Source organism: Chelonoidis abingdonii, chromosome 1 (assembly GCF_003597395.2).
Source record: "Chelonoidis abingdonii isolate Lonesome George chromosome 1, CheloAbing_2.0, whole genome shotgun sequence".
NCBI classification, from domain to species: Eukaryota; Metazoa; Chordata; order Testudines; family Testudinidae; genus Chelonoidis; species Chelonoidis abingdonii.
The window spans coordinates 109,433,279-109,455,712 of NC_133769.1; the positions used below are offsets into that span (position 1 = coordinate 109,433,279).

The 22,434-nt window shown below is 41.6% G+C and overlaps 1 protein-coding gene across 1 annotated transcript in view; it reads left to right on the forward strand.

The window, feature by feature from the left end:
- AKR1D1 (aldo-keto reductase family 1 member D1) overlaps positions 1-12,521 on the forward strand; it is a 48,994-nt gene extending 36,473 nt beyond the window's left edge. The window contains exons 5-9 of the mRNA XM_032781940.1: positions 2,151-2,273; positions 4,708-4,817; positions 6,235-6,400; positions 7,323-7,405; positions 12,414-12,521. Coding sequence (XP_032637831.1) covers positions 2,151-2,273; positions 4,708-4,817; positions 6,235-6,400; positions 7,323-7,405; positions 12,414-12,456 — 525 coding nt within the window. The 3' untranslated portion in view covers positions 12,457-12,521. The remainder of the gene's footprint in view (positions 1-2,150; positions 2,274-4,707; positions 4,818-6,234; positions 6,401-7,322; positions 7,406-12,413) is intronic.
- The last annotated feature ends 9,913 nt before the right edge of the window (positions 12,522-22,434 follow it).

Here is a 22,434-nt window from a genome sequence, read left to right on the forward strand (position 1 = left end):
GTTTGTACTGACTTTGCTAGTGCTTTTTATGTAGCTGCGCTGTAAAACTAGGCAAATATGTAGATGAGTCCCTGCACCCCCTGGAAGACCTCTGATACCCTCTGAGGTATGCATATCCCTGGCTGAGAAGCACTGCTTTAGAGGGTAGTAGAACTATATAAGGGCGCTGACTCTTTAAATTGTCAATGGGCTGTGCCTTTCAAGGTTCCCACCTTTTACATATCTCAAACCTGCCCTTACGTAGAAGTAGAAACTTTTGGTTCAAGTAAAGGGGGCAGGGCTATGCACAACTCATTGTTAGTCACTTCCAGATACCTAGGGTGACCAGACATCAAGTATGAAAAGTCAGGACAGAGGGTGGGGGGTAATAGGAGCCTATATATGAAAGATACCCAAAAATCAGGACTGTCCCTATAAAATCGGGACATCTGGTCACCCTATAGACACCACATTTTTTTTTTTTCTTACGCCACAGGTAAAAGGGAGTCTGGATCTCAGTCTAGTCCTCACTTTTGCACATCCTAAGCCATGTGGCTTTTAACAACTTACTCAGCACAAGCAGCCATCTCTCCTCAAGAGATAGAATAGCCCAGGGTGCTACATGTCTGGATTAAATCTGCACTGGCAAAAGAGGTGTAGCAATGCCCTGTACTGGCTTAGCACAAGGTGCTGTTGGTCAGGGTTTGGACACAATGGCAACATTCTGACTTGGGCTCCCAGGACTGAAATAAGAGAGGGGTGTTTTCCAGGGAACTGAGCCGTGCGCATAACTTCCAGAGTAGCTGCTCACAGTATGCTTGGCCTGAGCCAGTGTTGTTAGTTCCTCAGATTCACAAGTCAAATTCACTTAAACATGAAAAGAAATTGTCTGTTCAGTCCCTGCAGCTTGTTACCCTCAATCTGTTTCTTATTGTAAGACTATAGTGTTACATGACAGCCCTAGTAAAAATAGGCAGGAAAAACTCAACTGCTGCCACCAAGAAGGGGGTCGTTGCTGCCTGTGAATATTGGGATCAGTCTATATACAGCCAGCTAAACTCTTCCCTGGAGTAATTTAATTGTTTCAGTGTGGCTTTAGCAGCCAGTATTGTGGCTATTCTTCTTACCTCACCATTGAATGATGAAAATCATATGACAAGAAGAGGCCAGCCAGAGGCCATAAAATAAATGGAGTCTTTTGCTTCCCTAATTCCCCTATTCATTTAAATCAGAAAAAAATAATAAAACTAACAAGCAGGACATTCAGTACCCAGATGCTGGAGACAAGAGTAGGGTCTACTGTAACTCTGCTTCATTGCACCACTGAACAGCCACTGCATTCATCGGAGGAGTTTGGGGAGCGAGGAGAAGACTCTCTGTAAGCAAAGATACTCTTCTCCTGTTAATGAAGCATGGCATCAACTAAAAGCAGAGTCTTAAAGTATGCGTAATGAAGAAATTATTGTATGTTTACCTTGTTCTTATAAGCTTCCTTCACTGCATGGCTATATTTGTTTGAAATGCAAATCCTGTAATCCCTTCAGACCCACCTTCTCCTCCCCCTTCATTTTGCAATGAAGTCTTAATGCTGATTTTTGTGATGCACAATTTCATGGCAACATTTTGGTGTTACAGGCATAAAATTATGACTTAACTGTAGACTCTAGTGGGAGGAGAGCCTGGACTAACACTGGCACTGTAATTCAAAAAGTGACAGGGAAGGGAAGCTGTCTCTTGTTCAGATGTTGTCTCCCTTTCCCCACCCCTAAGCTGGAGCAGTGTGGAAGTCCCTCTAAAATTTGAAATAAAACTCTGGAAGCGAACATGTTACATTTATAAATGTCACATCTCAAATGTTTGTTCTGATTTGTTCCGTTTTTCCGGGAAAATTCTACCCTAGTATGAAGTAACATTGAAATCTGAGGTGCCTTGGTTTGGTCTTCTGAAAATGTATGGCTGCATGAGAACTGGGTTTAGAATGTGAAGAAAGCATCAATAGGAGTGCTAGTCCCTCCAAAGTAAAGGCCTTTCCTATAAGGCATGCACACTTAGCTTTCTAGACAGAGTCCTGAGTAGAGTATATTTCACCTAGCTAATAATGCTGACTTTCTTTTCCTGGAAGGTTTCTATTGAGGCTTTCTTTCTCATGCTTTCTGTTGCTATCTTTGCAGGCTTTGGAAGCATGTAAAGATGCTGGCTTGGCAAAATCTATTGGCGTGTCCAACTTCAACCGCAGGCAGCTGGAAATGATTCTGAACAAGCCAGGGCTCAAGCACAAACCTGTGAGCAATCAGGTATGATCCCAAGGAGAACCCTAATTCTACCTGAAACTGGCACTGCGGTACAGTGCTCAGAGGGACTACAAATACTTCTGCACATATAAGGACTTGTGTGCAGGCACAGATGACCTACTGCAGGTAGTAAGCTACCCACTATACTGCCAAATACTGAAGCCCAAACTTTCCTCCATAGCGTGACTGATTTTTTCATTCTATACTCAATATACACATTTTCTGGGAACATCCATTTCCTTCCAGATCCCTCTCCGGTGCTTGAAAACCTTGAGTTTGTCCCATGTTGAGTTTTAAGGGCTGCATGAACTCTTGTCACTGCAGACATGATCAAGAAGATTCAGCCATGTACCTCAAGTGATCCAAGAAAGTTCCCAACAGCCTGAGACATGCATGTTGCCACCCAGAGGCTAACCAGCCATCAGTGAAGCAAGATGGCTACCTCATTTAAAACCATTAAAGCCCAACTCTATAGCATATGGGGTATTGTGCTATTCTAAGCTTTGCGTCTGCTGAAAGGAATTATCTTTAAGAAACTACAACAAGCTAAAGAAGTTCTAAGGCACTCTTTTTTTTTTTTTCTATGTCCTTTCCACAGGTCGTTCTGTGGAGGTACTAGACCAAAGAACTAACTTAGCAATAAGACTATGTCATGTCCTCAGCTGAAGCTAAATTTGCCACTGAAGTCAATGGTCAAGTCTAAGTGAAAACATGACAATAGGGCCCATAACCATTTATATCTAAGTAGCTGGTCTGGATACAAGTCATTAGCATTGAGTGGTGGTTGCGGTGCCTTCTGATTTGGAGCTGGAGAGATGTCCAGTGACTGATATCATGACTAGTGCTAATGGATATCCTTGTTAGCAGCATCAGAAGAGAGGCCAAAGATTGCATGGGAAAGAGGAAATATCCTTTCACCCTCTGAAGTTGGCCTTGGGATGCTGGCAAGGTAGTGTTGGGGAAGTCTGCCACTGTCCTTGTACTTGTACTTTTGTTCTTTGGCTACATAGGAATTTCCTTGTCTCTATGGCTGTCATTCTAATCCCCCCACCCCACCCCACCCCACCCCCAGGATTAAAGTTCAAGTTAAAAACAAGTTAACAAGCACCAAACATCATAACTGCTTCTGGCTGAATTGTCTGACTCCATTCCCTCACACCTCTGCCCCCAAGACTACATCAATACTACCCTCTGTTGGCCTAGTAAAGATGAAAGGAAGAAGGTTATAATTTAAAAAAAAAAAAAGGGGTGCAATTCTTAGGTTTTGTGTTTAACTTCAGGAACTTATTATAAGAGCAAGCTGCTTTTATAGCTCAGGAGAAGCTGAGCACATTGCCCGTAGTGAGTTTTTCTGGCTATAGTACACAATAGCTGCAGCCTGGAAAGGTAGAGGTTTGGAGAAGTCCATACTAAAATAAATAAAACCTCTCATTTTTGTTTCCCTCAATTTTCTGTTAACGGCATAAGCTGTCTCCAACTTTCTGGAGGCAAACTAAGACAGTGATCATTTTGGATACAAAGGGAAGAGACAAATACAATCAATAGGTAGTCAAGATGCTCCTGCCTCCTGGCATAGATCTCTATTCAGATGGCTATACATAAATGTTGGGCAGAACATAAAGGCTGCTGAGTCAGGTCAACAGTTACCCTCATGCTCTCAATCTCTCTTCCATATCTCATTTGCTATCTATCCATTGGGGAGGTGGCAAATCTCCCCGCATGTAATTACAATCTTGAATTGCAAAGGTGTTAAACTATCTGAATTGCTTCCCAAAAAGGAGGTCCACATTCCTCTTAGACTACTGTATACATTGTTTTCCCCCCACCCCCTTGTGTGGACACACTCAAGGTCTGTCATCGTTGGAGCTGGGTGAAACTTTTCAGCTGATACATCTTTAGCTGAAAAATGCAGATTGGGGGTCAACAAAAATACTAGAATTCATATTGAATTTGCAGAATTGTTTAAATCAAACCTAAAAATTCCTAAAATCTAAACATCTTTTTGACACATTTGAAATGAAACATTTTTACCCCAAATCAAAACTATTTTTCATTTAAAAACTCTAAAAGCTTAGAAAAATGAAGTGTTTTGTTTTGGGTCAACTTCTCAATGAATCAAAAATTTCAGAGTTTCTTTTGGGTTGATCTGGAACATACTCTTTTTGATATGGCCAGTGAAGTGAAAAATCAATTATTTCTACAACGTCTGTCACAGTCTCTCCCTGGGGAAGGTCAGGATGGCCTTTTACCAGCAGCCTGGCCTGGATTTGAATGATTAATCCAGGGGCTAGAAGGTTCCATTTTCTTAAAACATCTTCCCTCACAATCTCTAATTCATGAGATTATGGTTGGTCAAACATGTAGAAAGAGATGTCAAGACATTATTCAGTATCTGTCATTATTTAATTTAATTGCTCCTTCTGTTTCATTCATGTAGGTTGAATGCCACCCATATTTCACCCAGCCCAAACTCTTAGAATTCTGTAGACAACATGACATTGTCATTGTTGGGTACAGTCCACTAGGAACCTCAAGGGATGAAACGTGGTAAGTCTTCATACTAGCCTCACTTGTGGGGTGAACACTGCTACTAGAGGGTTGCATGTCTCCTCACAGAGATCCAGCAAAAAGTAATGGCTTTTCCTAAACCCTTGCTGTCCTCCAGTGGGGCAAGTATGAGCATTTGGATCTGGGCTTTTCCTCTTTTTGGAAACATGCTTCAGAGAAGCCAAAGTTCTTAATTTGGGATTTGGTTAAATCTACCCCACCATCCCTTTTTACTAAGCTGTGGCTTCTCAGCTCTAACTTGGGAATTCAAAATGTGATTCCCAGTATTCCTCAAGCCAGCAGGCTATACAGGGTATGTCTACACTACAGCTGAGAGCAATCCTCACAGCCTGGGTAGATGGACTGAAGTTAGCGCACTAAAATTAGCGTTGTGGACATTCCAGCTCTGTCTCAAGATCACCCAACCTCCTGGGTCTGAGCTCAAGTGGCTTGCCCTAGTCTCCACTGAAGCAGCACTGTTTTTAGTGTGCTGGCTTGCTCCCAGCTGCAATGTAGACATAGGCAGCACTGACTGACCCTCTGAACTGATCTCCTTGCCTTGCTCTGTCAATAAGGAATGCCAGTGAGTCAGCCCCATACAGCTGGCCAGAAGAGCGGTAACTGTAATATGGAGCTCTGAGGCTGAAATGAGTAGCTGCAAGGTGAGCAAACACTAGATCATTCAGAGCACCAAACAGAACAGAGGACCTACCCAGTGGAAACACATGGGACTCTTCCTAGAAGTCATGAGGAACATCTCTCCTCTCTTCACACCACTGATCCCATGATAACTTGATCTGGGCTGTTCGATACTTGACTCAGAAGCAGATCAGGATTATCAGGAAACAAAGGTACAATATCTGGCTTCCCAAAGGCTAGAGGATGCCTGTTTGCTTTGAACCTGGTTAGAGGTGGACAACGTGTTAGATCACCCAGTCCATCTCTCTGCTCATGTAGGACTAATTCCCTTGGTACGCTTTCTAGAGTCCTGTCCTGTTTACTAGTAAAAATTCCAAGTGATGTTTCTTCTTGTGAGAAACTAACTGCCTTCCAAATCTTATTGCATTATCTAGTGTTTGACTCATGTCCTACTATAATATATTTGACAATCAAACTTTCAAACACTTTCCATATTGAATAGGATGAGTGCTGGCTCATGATCTGTAAACTGCAGATTGAGAGTGGGCAGATGAACTTGCGTGTGTTACTTCCAAAAATCTTATTAATTGACGGAGGCAGTGGGAAACAGTGCAAACATGGTGATAACTGATGCATTTAAAATTAAACTTCATTTCATAATAGATTGTCCGAATCAGTTTTTGCTTTGGATTTCTGCTTTCTGCCACTTTCTTTAAATACTCCAGAATCAAAATAAACCTACTTTTTTTTTTTTTTTTTTTTTTGGTTTAAATTCAAGGGTAAATGTGTCTTCCCCTCCTTTACTGAAGGACCCTGTGCTGAATGCCATTGGGGAAAAATACAACAAGACGGCAGCACAGGTTGCTCTGCGTTTCAGCATCCAACGAGGGGTGGTGGTCATTCCCAAAAGCTTCCATCCACAGCGGATCAAAGAAAACTTCCAGGCAAGTTATAAATTCATCTCTGCTCCACTGATATTGCTGATCCCTGCTTAAAGTGTCTTCCTCTTCTCTCCTGAGGCAGAGAGGAGGCTTAACAACCCCATAAACCTTTTCTGTGTTGACTCTTACTCACCATCATTTCTATCACATGGTGATGGTGCAATAGAGGGGAAGCTAGTATGGACAGGATACTGGACTCTTCCTCAGTGTCATTTAGACCTATTCTGAGTAGACTAAAACTCTAGCAGCCAGTCTATACTAGTGCTCCCACCTATAGTAGTGCAACAATGAGAGATCAAGTAAACACTGAATATAGATCAGTAGTTATTAGTTTTAGCTGTTTGAACAACACTAAACACGTGTACAACTTGTGTCCTCTATTCCCAGCCATGGCTTGTAGTTCCTTGACAGCCAGACCCAGAAGAGGAGGTGTTGTGTACCCTTCTGCCTACATGGTAGGAAGGTTTGCAACTTTTCCTAATGTGTGTCTCCCTTATTGTGCCCCCTTTTCTAGGCATTGTCTCTCCCTTAAGAAACCAATGGTCCAAAAGAGTTAGCAGAATTGCCATTCTGTTCTTGAGACTGAGGAATCTAATAAACCCTCCCCAGAATTCAGCTTTCATATTTAGTTAAAATGTGCAAAGACTTTTGCATTTGTTTCTGCAAACATAGAGGTATAGGGCTGGAAGGGATCTCAAGAGGTCAAGTGCAGCCCTCTGTGCTAAGGCAGGACCAACTAAACCTGGACCATCCCTGACAAGTGTTTTGTCCAACCTGTTTTTAAAAACCTCCAGTGGTGGGGATTCCATAACCTCCCTTGGCAGCCTATTCCAGAACTTAACTACCCGTATGGTTAAGTTTTTTCCCTAATATCTAACTTAAATCTCCCTTGCTGCAGATTAATCCTAATATCTTTTTTCCCTAGATTTTTGACTTCTCACTCACTGATAAAGAAATGAAGGACATTGAAGCCCTGAATAAAAACACACGTTATGTGGAGTTGCTGATGTAAGTCCAAGCTGAATCCCAGCCCTATAGCAAGTGAATGGAGGCTCTTGAACAGTGCCGGGTTCTTAATGTAAACCCTGCCATGCCAACACTTCCATTCACAATCACGTCTACCGTACTTCAAGAGATTATCTCAAGGTGACAAAAGGACATCTGAATTTCAAACACCAAAGCTAAAAGGGGTTCAAGTCTAGTGGCTCAGTACATAAGATGACTTGTAAAACTTCAAAACTTGCAAGATTTGCATATGGTTCAGAGTCTGAACAGCCTCCTAGGTCAAGGGGCTTGTAGGTGGTGGTTGGCTCAGTTCCATCTCTGTTTTAAAACTCTTTCCTCAAGTGGTGGTAGCTGTCCCAAACAGCTAAGGAGCACTCTATGGAGCTCACTCAGTAAAAGGAATTGCTCAACAATTGTCACTGTCTCACCACTCCTAGGGGTAGAGTACTGTCTCTGGACTCTTCTGCACCACCATTGCTTTCCTCATATGAGCGGTGTCACAGTTCAATGCAATGGCACCTGTATTTCCCTTCAGTGGTGCAGTAAGGGCATCCATTCTTAGGCTTCTAGCTTCCCACATGTTGCCTCTCGGGTGAAAACATGTTTTTGTCTCTCCCGTCTGACTGGGATATTTCTACCCTGAATAGTCCCCTGCCTTCTTTGTGATTATCCCCAACAAAATGCAGGCTGCCTAAGCAAGCTGTTTTGCCTTCTCTTCAGAGATGGTACACAGTGCAGTTGCCCCAGTTCAGCTACCACCCAGCTATTTCTAAGAAGCACACTTAATTCTTACGCTAGTCAGCATGCACATCATTTCTTTACCTTATCAGTTGTCACCCCAGCTTCACCATGGGCTCTGGTTGGTGATTTAGTCATTCAAACCCTACACGGGCTTTTCCTGTGGTCACAAATTCATCACAGCTTCAGCTCAGAACAAACACCTTCATGACATGGAATCATTCATTTGGGCCTTTCAGGACACTGCGATTACCTAATCAGCCAGACAATGGTTTTCTGCCCAAGCCAAAACTTCAAAAGGGGCGTGAGTCACTGTCATTCCCTTCACTTGAAGTATATTTTCTAGGAAATCTTCTTAACATATGTTCTCCCAAGAAATCCTGTTGACATTCCTAATGCTTCTCATTAATCACATCTCCTAGAGAAGTTCCATACAATTCCACTATAGCACATAAATAAGGCATTTTTAATACAATGGACCCCAAAGGCATTTATTTAATTCAGTAAGATTTATCTTAATTCCATAAATCATCCACGATAGTGTTATCTGCCACAAGTGAACGCTGGAGCTGAATCTCAAATTCCTATCATGTGCACAGTACTATCACTTGACATTTGCATAGTGCCTTTGATCCTGAAGCATCCTAAAGCACTTGACTGTGTCCACTTCTGAAGTGCTCTCACCTCTGAGGCGCAACACTCTAGCGGCTTAACTGCATAGGGTGGCACAATACACCTGTTTAGCACCAGAAGTAAAAAGGAACAATGTTTTAATCTGAAACTACCCAAGAAATGTAGGAAGGCTGAATATAATTATTCAAACTAGAATTTGTCCAGGACACTAAAATTCACCCTACTCTTGCAAAGTGTTTTATCTTAATGAGAGGCGGCCAGGAGTTTAGTTTTTAAGGCTGAAGTTTACTAACTCGGGAACCACCAGCATCGCCCCTACAGCCACGCGAAGTCACACTTTCCTCTGAATCCAAGCAGAAAGAAAGAATGTAGCTGTCTGAACCCCCCCAAAAAGCACTTCCTGCAGTTCCCATCCAACTGCTGACCGGGCCTGACCATGTTTATCTTGCGAGCTCAAGCTCACTACCCAAGGCGGTATTGCTGCAGCTGCATGATATACTTCTTTTAGGGCTCCAAGTGGGCTGAGCATGAGACTATCCACCTTCTAGTACAAAACCATGTCCATCCCATGCCTTCTCAGAACACTCACTGTGTAACCTAAAGCAACAAAGGCATTCACTTTGGTGTATCCCTCTCCACCTTCTTGGATTAGCTCTCTTGTCTCCTGATGACAGTGCTTTTATAAAAGCTTTGAAAACTGTAGGATTGCAGCATCTCTAGAGCATTAATAGCTTTTTTCATGCCTTTATCTATGATTAGAAAAGTCCTCCAGGAACAAATGGACCAGTTTACCTAGCTACCTAAAAGGTGATGGACTATACACAATAGGAAAGGTGAATTAGGTTGAAGATGCACTAAAATCTCAGCAAGGTGCTTGTAATCTATAATTTGTTTTTTATTCATTCAGTGAATCTGGGGATAGCCAAGTGATCAACTTGCAATATGTTTTTAATGATTGTCTTTCTCTATTTAAAAACTATCTAAAATTATCATGTACTTGATACTAGAAATTGTTCGGATTTCTTAACTAAAATTCCTAACCTGCAGATATTTCGAATTTTTATAATTCAGACTCTGCTTATAAAAAGTGAATCTTGGCTGGAATTCATAAATATCTTCATATAGGAAAGTTCAATGCCCATGGAGAAGGGGGAGAATGTTGAGAAGAGGGAGGACATTCAATTAAGTTTAAAGGTGGTAAATTCAAAACTAATAAAGGAAATAGTCTTTCACATAACACATCATTAGCCTGTGGGCATTCATTGCCACAGGAAATCAATGAGGCCAAAGACTTAGCAAGACTCAAAAAGGGAGTGGACACTTTATATGGATAACTAAAATATAGAGATCTGTCATAATTATCAGCTTTTGGGTGGAGATGTTAGGCTTCACTGTTTAAGTCAAAGCTTATCTCAAATTTTTAGAACACAATTTTGCCTAATTTTTGTGGGGCAGATGACGCTAGGTCTGCTTAAGAAGGTGTTAGAACGCTCTATTAAGCATCTGGACCAGCCCCCCTCAGGTAGGACATTGTCTGGTCTGATCCAGCCTGTCAATTCCTGTGGGAAAAGGTCAAACAGTAACATAAAAATATACTTAATGTATTTATGGGGAAATATTCCACTATTGCAGGTATGAATGAACATTTTTGACCTTCCTGTGGCTTTTCCAGCTATAAACTAGAATGGAGTTGTGTACAAGTACATTTCATTTTGATAACATGATTAAGCCTTGGTAACTAATAAGATAATGCTAACTGCAGTAGAATTTCACATCAACATGTTTGATAAACAGTGCAGTGTCTGAAATCTAAACTCTCTTCAGGAAAACTCCTGATTTTGTTTTTGTTTTTTCCAGTGGGAAATCTAAATATTTCAGGTCAGCTGATCTATGTCAGCATGATGAACCATCGTGCCTCATGGGAGTTGAAGTTCAAGTGCCTCATCCTGCCACATTCTCCTCTGTGAGCTTGGCTTCTTGGCTGGACTACATCTCCCATGATGCACTGTCTCCACGTTCATTGAACCAGTAGCAGTGCAGCATGACCACGGTATATTACCAGATGTGGGGAGCCGAGCCCAGAAAAAAATGGAAACATGCGGCACTATGGCTTCTCGGGGACACAGATTAATGCAACCCAAGCTGTAGCAAAACATCTTGATTTGGTTCAACAAACTAGTTTTTTCAATCTGGGAATGTCAGTGTTTCATGTTGGTTGAAAATGTCCAAACAAAATGTCTGGAACTTTCCATTCTGCAAATTTCATCCTTTTTTCAGAAGAAAAAAAGTCAATCATCACTTCCCATGGGACAAATTCCAGTTTTTATCCAGCTTTACTGGTAATACACTAATGGTGCCGGTAAATAACACAGCTGCCATGATGCACTCAGCAGTGTTTCACACAACCAGTTGTTTTTACTGACAGGAAGTGCCGGCCTTCATCTTCATTATAAACTACTTTATTTTAGAAACCACCTATAATATCGGCTTAGTTAGCCAGAAGACTGGAAGTGTAATGTAACCTCCAGGTTTTCTGGGACTAAAGAGGGAAATGTGGAAGACCTTTGTACTTGCCTGCATTTGGCTCTGGGCACGTGTCTGCATTTTATGGCATTCCTAGATCTTCTTTACTTTTCCTAGACATATCGAACTTTTATATGGAGTGTGAAGTCTTGCAATTGAGTCTGCAGTCAGATGGACATAAAACAATTGCACTAACAAACATGAACTTCTTCCCCTTCACCTTAATTAGGTTATTCAAAGACTCCCTGTGACCACTCAAAAATGAATGCTTTTAAATAACTAACCAGGGTATCCACAACCGTGTTGAGTCACTGTAATTTAATTAAAGGGGACAGCCAGAAGTCGCTCTGATGCAAAAGACTCATGGAAAAAAGGCCAAGCCAGAGCAGACCCATCCATGCCAGCTCAAACAACTTGAGCTAAAGAAATGCATCTTTTTTCAGAGCTGCTGTTTCTGACCTTCCTCCAAGTTTAGTCAGTACTGGGACTCCAGCTGAGGAGCATTCTAGCCATATGACATCCATCAAACAGTGGCATTTTTTTACCCTGCAGAAGTAGGAAAACCTGCAGATTTACCCCTATTTTCTGAAACCTGTGTAGCATGTTTTGCATGAAGAGGATTTAACGTAGGTCTGAAGTCTCTAGCAACAAGGCAGGGAAGTTTGCCCTAATATGCCCTACATTAATGTGCCTCGTATCTGACCTGGAAGGGACCACCTCTTTTTTTTCTATGCCTGGTAAGTCTCTGGCTTCCTGAGTCTACCCACAAAGCTGTCACAATGCCAGTGCTGACTTGTGTGGTGCAAATGCAAGTCCACACGGAACTTAACTAACACACACATCCTGCCTCATAACTCTTCATGTAGGTCAATGAACAACTTTTGATCACTTTCACTCGGTAAGCTTCAAATGTTAGCTGAAGGCCGCTACTAACTATCTTCTTTTCTTAAGCCTATTTGGGTTACCTCTAGTAGCACGTTATTATAGTAACAGGCAGAGACCTCAACCAGGTCTGGAGCCTGTTGTGCTAGGCACTGTATAAATAGTACAGGTGCCCAGTGTTGCCATATGTAATAGCTTTTGGAGTGAAGACTTTTTATCTGAATTCTCTTCGCAGGTGGCGTGACCATCCGGAGTATCCCTTCAATGATGAATATTGAAAATAAACCATTGTGGCGTCTATTCAACTCAGTATTGTGGGGCTGGGTCCAAACACACCTAGTTCTAAAGGTGGGGCTTTCACTGTAATGGAGACTTTCCAGAACATCAGAATTAAAATATGAATGAAGTTTACATTTCATTTGTCTCTCCAAACTTTCCTCGTCACCCTTGCCAACAGTTGAAGGATAGTTTTGTTTAAGTTACTGATAGGCCCAAACCATGTGAGCTGAACACCTTAATTTTTTATCTGGGGCAGGATGGAAGGGGAGAAGAGCAGGCAGGATCCAAAATGAATCCTGTTTCTGAATTTTAATGTGCAGTCTATACAAAACAAAGATCAGAACATTCCTGAATTGTAGAGTTCTTAAAAACTGGGCTGAAGCTGCAGTGCAGGCCCATTGCTACCTCAGATTGAACACTGCATGTCAGCTCACCATCATGTTTGATCTTGCAATGAAGCCTTAGCATTGAATTTGTGACATCAGAGGAATTTCCACAGCAATAGACTGGCAGCACAAACAGATAGACGAAAGGAATCTGGCTGGACATGGTACACTTGTAGAAACTTCCTTGTATTTCCTCCAGAAGCAGAAGACATCTCAATTTGTGGAAGTTTGACTGGATAAACAGGGCCTGCAGTAAGGGAAGGCCCCAGCCTCTTTTGACTGGAGTTCTCAGGTTAAGTATTAGAAAAGCCACTCTCCACCTCATACCCAAATACACCAAGAAGGAAAAGTTGTCTTGGGGTAGCCCGGACAATTGAAGTCCATTGTTGAAGGGGGGGTGGGGGATTTTTTTAGGCTTGTATTTTTCTTAGGTAGGAATATGGTCAGACAGGAGATAAGACCATTATGTCCTTTCCAAAAATTATTTATGTTGACTTCCATGTACACAGCATATGTGGAACCTGAACAGTGCTGCTAATGCAGAATATCCCTCTATTGATTAGACTGGAATCACTCTGAAGTCTAGTGTGTGCAGGTATAGAAATGTTTCAGTGGAAACAGAATCTGTTTGTTCAACCCCTTTCCTAGTTCTTGTAATGTTGCCTTTAAAAGGAGATACAGTGGTGATCTTTCAAAACTAACAGTGTAAACAAGACATTTTAAAATGGATGTGATGGTGCTAGAGTAATTTTGGGTAGACTGGAGTGGTGAGAAGTGTTGCAAACAAATAAATTCATTGGTGGAGAAAAGGCTTTATACTGAATTATCAGCCACAACTGAACCTCCCAATGCTACTATGTCCATATGGGAGTGTCACAAGTGGCACGCTAATTCGCTGTAGATACTAAAGACCAAGGACAATTCAGATCTCCTTCAATTGTCCGTTTAGGTCAACAGATGCAAGCTAGGAAACGAATGTTCACCATTGTCAGTCTAAAGTCCCTCCTCCTCCTTCCAACTCCTTGGCTGCTGGAATGGTACTGTGCTGATTCACAGCAGCGAGGATGTTACTGATGTTTTTTATATCTTAAATTCCAGGTTCAGAGAAATAGGGCTATTGCCATACAAGACAAAGTGGGAGTTAGAGGGGTAAAACACAACTACCTCTGCTCTGGTTAATAAACCCAAGCCTTGAAATGGATACATGTCCTGTGCTGAATTGCTTAACTGTAGCACTGTGCACTACTTTCATACTGTAACCTGACCAAACTCAGGTTGCACACCTAGCATTCAGGCCAGGCTTGGCAGCATTGTTTTGTAAATTAGAAGCTGATTTCTCAAATCTTGTCCTTTCACCATTCTCTGCGAAACCTAGAGATGAGATCTGCAATAAAATTCTTGAACTAACCTATGCATAACTCTTGTCTAACCTGGATTCCAAACACCCCTCTGCATCTAGACAGTGCCTGAAGCTCTAAGAAATGAGCATCCCTTCATTTTCCCTTGTAAAGGGGATATGCAGAAGCCTCTCCCCTCAGCAAGCCATAATGATGTACCTATACTCATGCCATCTTTCAGTATGGAGGCAAAGAAATGGATAGGACTGACTGAAAGCGTCTATGCTCTGCCATCAGAAGACTATCCCTTCATAGACTTCTCTTGGCCCATGTGTTCTGCCTAGCTGAAATGAGTGATGGAAAAAGATGCTACTACTTCCCAGGGGGAGATTCTTCCATGGAGATTTTTGCTAATTATGAAACTATTCCTGACAGCGAGCCTAGATAATCCCATTGCTCAGTTTCAGACTATTGCTTCCCATTGTTCTACATGTTGCCCTAAGTCTATGAGACCTAGAGAAGGCAAAACAAACAGCCCTGGAGATGCGATCCTGAGCCATGCATTCCAGCTGCTGCTGCACAAAGGAAAAAACACAACATGGAATTCATTTGCCTGTAACCCATTTAAAAGTGCAGTTTAATTCCCTGTCTGGTGTGAAATATGTTCCTCTTGAGCACTTAATGAAGCTCTGCTCCAAGTGGAAGGGCCAACCCTGGCCCAGGGGCTTAAGTACCTGCTGTTCTAATAATAATTACAGGTGAAAAGAACAGACCTAAAAACAGTAAAACGTGTTCATTTTTACTGCACCCCATAAACTGACCCCTGCCAAAAACTCTTCCAGACTCAAACACAAAATGAAACCCAGACCAAAGATGTCTACTTTACACTTCAATGTGTTTTAAAGGGGTTTTAGTGCCAATAGCGCACAAAGGACTGCCAGTCCAACAGTATAAATCACTCTCTGCCACCTGAACAGCACAATCAACTCTTCACATTCAAAGTGAGCCACGCAGCTGAGGCAAGGTGGCTTAGGGGATTCGTAAAGGAACATGAAGTTTTGCACCTCCAAGCATGTTAATATGGCAAAATCTAGTGGTGAGCAAGGCTGGCTCATCACTACAAAAATCTTATGTCTGAACAATGGCATTAGCTGAAGGTGACTTAACAGGTGTCAGAGGCCATGCCAAAGCATCATTAACTAACATGATGCTGAATATTAACAAGTGTGTTCAGCCAAGGTAAAACTCTTATATAGATCAGACAGACGTATGCAGTGGCCAGCATGAAAAAGGCCATTTTAGTGGACAAGTGTCCACATCAGAAAAACAATCCACACTGTTGGATTGGTATACCTGAGTATCACCATAGGAGGGTTGGTATACCTGAGTATCAGCATAGGACACAGCTTCCTCCTGCTGCTGCTGCTATAAAGAGAATTTTGGGCTGTGAAGCTGAGCCCTTTCATGAGTGTTGAAAACAAGCAAGCATATTAGAAAGGTCCTAGAAACAAAAATCTTATCAGTCCAGGAACAAGATCCATGAGTATCTGAATGATACATATGGGATCTGATGTCCAGCTTCATCTCCTGCCAGACATCCACCAGATCCTCATTTTCTAAGTGATGCAACAACTTTGCACTTGCTTCTTCCAAATACTCTGTGTATATTTGATCAGTCCAAAGTAGGATTAAGCACCTCGTTAAAATCCCCCCCCCAGAATAATATCCCCTTTCCTAAAACATTTTAACCCCCCCCCCCCCCCCAAAAAAAAACTAATCAAAAACAGGTTGCCCTTGATTGGGGGTATAGACATTGGGTAAAGTCGCAGGCATGGCAGAAGTGTGCTAAAAGTAGAGGGACCAGAGGGGCCTGAACTGTGTCTCCTCCTCCTCTGCTATGCCACACTGCCCTCTAGGCCTCCCCACACCACCCCTTCTTTCTAAACCCCTGCCCTCACACTGCCCCTTCTCTGCAAGCACCCGGCCTGTTGCACTGCCTCTTCCCCCCTCCTGACCCTGCCCCCGCTTGCTCTTCTCTGTCCCCTCCCCCGCATTGCTCACCCTTATGGCCCGGTAAAAGATAGGAGGGCCATGACCCCTTATGCCCCTACCCCCCCATTCTGGCCCCTCTGGTAAGGTGAGAAGTTTACCATTCAAGGACATGTATCTGCCTTCTAATTATGAGTTTGCTGAGCCAATAAAAGGGATGTGTTTAGCAAACAGTATTGCCACTTCTATTAGAGTCCTTCCGGAGTGACAATGATAACCAAGAAGTATTCAGGTATTCATCATCATCATTTTTCTTTGAGTGCGTATCTTGTAAATAGATTATACTACAACAATCCTTCTTCAGTGAGCAGACTACCCCCCTCCCTTTTTGTTAGATCATCCATCCCCTTAACATTCACAGTCATGACGTTAATCGACTCCCATGAGTATTAAGTCTGCTTGCACCCAGTATATTACTGTTTATTAAAAGCAGAAAGCCTCTGCTGCCTGCCCCAGCCAGATGCAAGCTCTCCATTACATTTGTGCCTCTTTAAATAAGACATCTGGGAGTTATAATTTAGTCTGCTCATGCCTCTGCATATATTAGATTAAAAGATTGGCGTTCAGTGGAAAAACAAAGGGCCTGGCCGTTGAATGGAGCTTTGTTGTACGGTCCCCTTAGAATTCACGCCCAGGAAGAAATTTTCCAGAAGTATATAGAAGAAAATGATACAGAAGGGATCACTAGATGTGTTCTCTGGTATTCTGGAGATGCAGTAATGAGGGGGATCCCTGTAAAACATCATTCCAGAAAAAGATGAGAGCTCTTTAAGAAAAGAGGGGTTGGTTAAAGTACTTTCTGCTTTGGAAGGGAGACATAAATCTACCAGTATATAAGTAAATAACTGAGAGAAGAGAGAAGATTAAACTGTTACAAACAGGTAAGGCTGAGCTAACACTTAATGCTTAGATATAGTAAACAAAAATATTATGAAAAGGGCAATGAAGCTGATAGGCTTTAAAGCCAGAAAGTTAAACACGAAATAGGATAAATCAGGCACCCCTCTTGTTAGCAATAAAAAGGGACATTTAGTAACTGATTCACCAGACAGATCTCTGAAACATTTCTAACTTTTTCCATACGTTATATGCTGCAGAACATCCAAATCCTGACCCCATAAACAGTTACTTGAGAAGTGTGAAACTACCTCAGCTCTCAGAGGATGATGTGGCAGCTCTTGAGGGGCAAAATTTCTGCAGAGGAAGTTGAAGATGTAATCAAGAAGTTAAAATCCAATCCAGCTCCATGTTTTCTAGGATATATTATATAAAGCTCTAAAGTGAGTGTTGGTCCCTATTTCACCAGAATGGTTTAATGGTGTATTGCAGGGCAACGAGTTTCCAGATTCATGCAAAGGGGCAAAAAATGTGGTCATTGCGTCATTTAAGACCTACTTCTTGATCAGTGTGGATGCTAAAATTTACGCCAAGGTGCTAGCAAACAGATTGAGTGTTATCTTTTCCAAATATGTTCACCCTGACCAGTATGGGTTCATTGCTGGTAGGCATCGATTTGATAATACCAGAAGAACTCTGAATTTGATTCATAATCCTTATTTCTGGCAATTCGTTCTGTGCACTACTGTGTTTGGATGCTCAGAAAACCTTCAAACAGCTGGAGTGGGAGTACCTCAGACAGATTTTGGTAAGGTTTGCTTTTGGAAATCAGTTTTATAGGGGAATAATGACCTTATATACTCATTCTCAAGCATCTGCTTTGGTCTTCAATCCCCTCCTCCTAATCTGTCAAGGGGTATGAGACAGGGTTGCCCATTAGTCCTCTGTTGTTTGCTTTGGCAACGCAGTCATCTGCAATAAATGAGAGAAGCAGTCCCTCGATAAAGGGCATCAGAACGTCTTCTGGCTTGAACACTAAATAGCTTTGTATGCTGACACTGTCTTGTTATATTTCCACAAGCCAGAAGCCTCATTAAAAATTATAGAACAATTGACTCTTGCGTTTGGACAGGTATCAGGCTTCAAAATAAACTACTATAAATCTGCAATTTTAGGAAATAATATTCCCAAAAGGGTCAGAACAAACTAAAATAAATGTAAATGGGTACAGGAATCTTTAAAATATTTAAGAATAAATATTGTAGAGAAACATAGGCATATTTGTAAGGCAAATTACCCTCTACTACAGAATAAAATAATAAAAAGACTCGGAGGAATGGAATAAATATGAGCTTTCTTGGCATGTCACGGTAGCCTTGGTAAAGATGAATGTCTCCTCAAAGTTATTTTTTTTGTTTCAGTGCACCCCAGTTAGTAACCCCGACTTCACAGTAAAAACATGGCAGAATGCACTTTTAAAATTCATATGGAAATATAAAAGACAAATGGTGAATTCTGAAGCTCCATCTAAGCCAGGACTAGCTTTCCCCAATTTGGCTTATTATTATGCATCACAATTAAAAGATGTGATCTGATAGGTTAACAAGAGACCATCCAAAGAGTAACTAAAACTCAAACAAGTCTGGAGGCCAAATATTCATTGTACTTGTTGGATTAAAATGAAATTTAGGCCAACAAAAATAAAGAAAAGATCACCCCTTCATCCAGATGACCTAAGCAGCTTTGAACAAGTTTTCTAAGTTCCTGTAGCCAAGGTGCTCTCCTTTAGCTATGTTCATTAATAATCAGCAATTTATCCCTAGAAAATATCAAAGCGATTATTTTTTGTGGGTAAGAGGTGAAATTACTCAATTAGCACAGCTGTTGGTGGGCCCTGATTTGAAATCCTGCAAGGAGATGAGTAATAATGGAAATAATATAAAGATCCCATATTTTCAGTATTTACAAGTCAAACGTTTTACTGTGAAATCTGGATACGAGGCAGCTCTAGCTAGACCTTTACCCACATTTGAGGAGTTGATCCGTGAGCAAGCTGGAACAAAAGGTTTACTTTCTAAGATATATTATACAATTTTGATCAAAAAAAGTTGTTGATGAAAAAAACAGCTGAAAAGATGGGAGAGGGATTTCGACAAAGAAATGGATCTGGGTGAGTAGATCTCGATGTAGGAAAGGGACATACAACTTCAATTTGTGGAGCTCATAAGGAAAATGTTTATATATTACTGTATGGGTGGCTTTTGATTCCAGTTAAGATCATATTTTTGCTAGTAGGGAGGTGATCTGTTGGAGGGGTGCAGAGAAAAGGGAACATACTTACGCATGCAGTAGTTGTGCCTGGGAATTAGACAAGTCTGGGAGAAAATTATTAAAGAGATTCATCTTATGATAAAATGCCAGCTTCCCAGAGATCCCCAGACCTACTTACTGAATGCTCCAGTAAAGGAGCTACCTTTTAAAAAAATTAATTTGTCATTTTATTTATTAGCATCTAGACTTTGTATTGCAAATTACTGGAAAAATGTAATCCCTCCTCCTGTGTAATTGTTGTATAGTAAAATATCTTGCAATGGGAAAGCTTTCACACCAAATACATACACAAAAGCAGCACCAAAAAGAGGACAGGTATTTAGATATTTGTTTACCTTTTTTAGCGTACTCAGAGGAGGAGTGCTCCCCAGCTAATAAGCCAGAATCGTTAGCTAGATTCTTTGAATATTACCCTGATCCTGAATAAGTAATGTACAATGAAATACATTATTTTATTGTAACTTAGCCCTAATGAAAAGGTTTAAAAAAAAAGCAAGCATTGTTTCTAAAGCAGTTAATGAAACTCTCTAATATTGTCACTGCAAAGCAAACACTTCTGAGCTGCTCATTTAGCTGAAATCAATTCAAACCATAGGAGCCTAACTTTGAGAAGGATTTCCATTACAAATTCCACCTTAAGTTTTATGCATATACACAAAGCATCGGATAGATGGGAACTGTGTATGTGAGATAGTTATAAATTAGGACATTAGCAAAAGACTTATAAACAGAATAGCCTTTCATTTAATATTAGTTTTAACTGATGATACCAAAGCGACCTTAAAAGACTTTGCAAATGCATGAAATACATGCTATTTGTGCAGTGAGTATAGTCATTGTACATTCAGTAGTTATTAGTATACAATCTTTGAAATTAGAACGGATACCTTTTAGAACCTATAACCTATTAGAACCTAAACCTCTCAACCCCTAGACTCTGAGGGTATGGCTACACTGGAGAGTTGCAGCGCCAGTGATGGGGTTACAGCGCTGCAACTTACTCTGTGTCCACACTTGCAAGGCACAGCCAGTGCTGCAACTCCCTGGGTGCTTTCATTGTGCCTCCAGGGTATTAAGAGGTATCCCAGAATTCCTGTCCACAACAAACCGGAAGGAACTCCGAGCTCCCCGGAGCTAATTATCTAAAAAACAAACACAGCTGCTCTTTGCTCCAGTGAGCGAACGGAGGCAGGGGAATTGCTTTGGAATGTTCACAGCTGTTTGCTTGAGGAGAGAGGGGAGGGGGCAGTCCACTGTTGAGCAGCTGCTTATGTGGTCTGCAGGCTATTTAGGAGTGCATAATTTGCATTTAGTGAATAAGAGAGAGGTGGGGGAAGGGTCAAATCTTTTAAAATGATTGAAGGTAGGTGCTATGTATCTTCCAGTCCTTAGAACTTGCAAGGCAGGGAGCTGAGAACAGTGTCAGCTCCAAAAATCCACTCTGTCTCCCCCACGCTCCCTGTCACACTCCACCCCACCCTCCTGTTTTGAAAAGCACGTTGCAGCCACTTGAATGCTGGGATAGCTGCCCACAATGCACCACTCCCAACAGCGCTGCAAATGCTGCAAATGTGGCCACGACAGTACGCTGGTAGCTGTCAGTGTGGCCACACTGTAGCGCTTTCCCTACACAGCTGTATGAAGACAGCTGTAACTCCCAGCGCTGTACAGCTGTAAGCGTAGCCATACCCTGAAATGAGGGAGAGTAATCCTCAAAATGAGGGACAACAATTTTTTTTACTGAACACTTCCTGTATTTAAAAAAAAAAAAAGGTACAAGCATGCAAATAACCTAGACAATAACTTATTGTCATGAAACTAAACAGGGATTCTGTGTACTCAACGCATACTGTATGTGGATTTCTCTCTGATTGCTCCTTTTTCCATTTTGGTGAAAGCTCTACAGTTTCCCCTTGCTCTTTCTGTTAGCAAGCCTCAAGGACCACAGGACAACTTTAACAAATTGGGCCAGGTATAGGATGTCTGCACAATGTCGGACACGTGAGAGGCATGCTACATTATTATGAGAGGAAGGGCAGGCAACACACCAGTTACCATATTTTTCACTGTAATAAAGGTTGTACCTGCTGTTAGGATCAGGACTCCATTGTCCTGGATGCTATACAAATACCTGAAGACATGGACATCTTACAAATTAACTCGAACCAAGTGAGGGAAGCACATGTGACAAACAGCAGGAGAGGAAGGAGGAAGATGGTAACAAAAATGTGATCATTTGGCTACCTGGGCAGGTATAGCCACAATTGGATGACTCCAAATCACTTGAAAGGTGGTGGTGGTTTTTTAAAAATTAATGGATAAAATCAGCAATCTCTGACTGCTGTTCAGTCCAGATAGGGTTTGAAGGATTTCTTGCAGGCATCACAGCAAAAGCGTGTAGAAGAGGAATTTGATGGATGAGAGAGTAGTGGCCTCACTGCTTTAACTAAGGGTTAAAAAATGTCTGAAGGCTATTTTCTCCTTTTCATTGCCCCATTCCTGCAGCTTCTATGGCCCTTTATTTCCCCTTAGACTGCTAATTAATTGCATCTTTTGTTCTTTTTCCAATCATTTGAAAGGGCAGGTTCTATTATCTATGAAACACTGGTTAAGATGTGTCACGCTGTGTCCTTCCTCCCCTGAAATGTATCTAAAATATATTCAGCGCTCCTATTCATATAACTATGCTTTGAAGGGAACTCTCTCCCTGCCAGAAACAAAACTGGGGAGTGGAGAAAACTATGATTTTGAATGTCATGGATGGACCTAAGCAAGCACTGAACTCTCCAAATGTTTGAGTGTTCAGATCCAGGGGGTTGGAATCAGCTTGTTTCCCAAGAGCACCTTTAAGCAGGCTATCCTGTGTCCATGTTTGTTTGTTTGTTTGTTTACTGGGTTATTTCCACACACTGGGTTTTGAAAAAGCAGAGCTAGTTATGGACAACTGCCTGTATACTAAGTGATTAGTCAACAAACCCCCAGGCCACCACTGGAACCTTCCCAAAAAAGCCAGAGCCTGGTGTGAGCAGCAGTACAC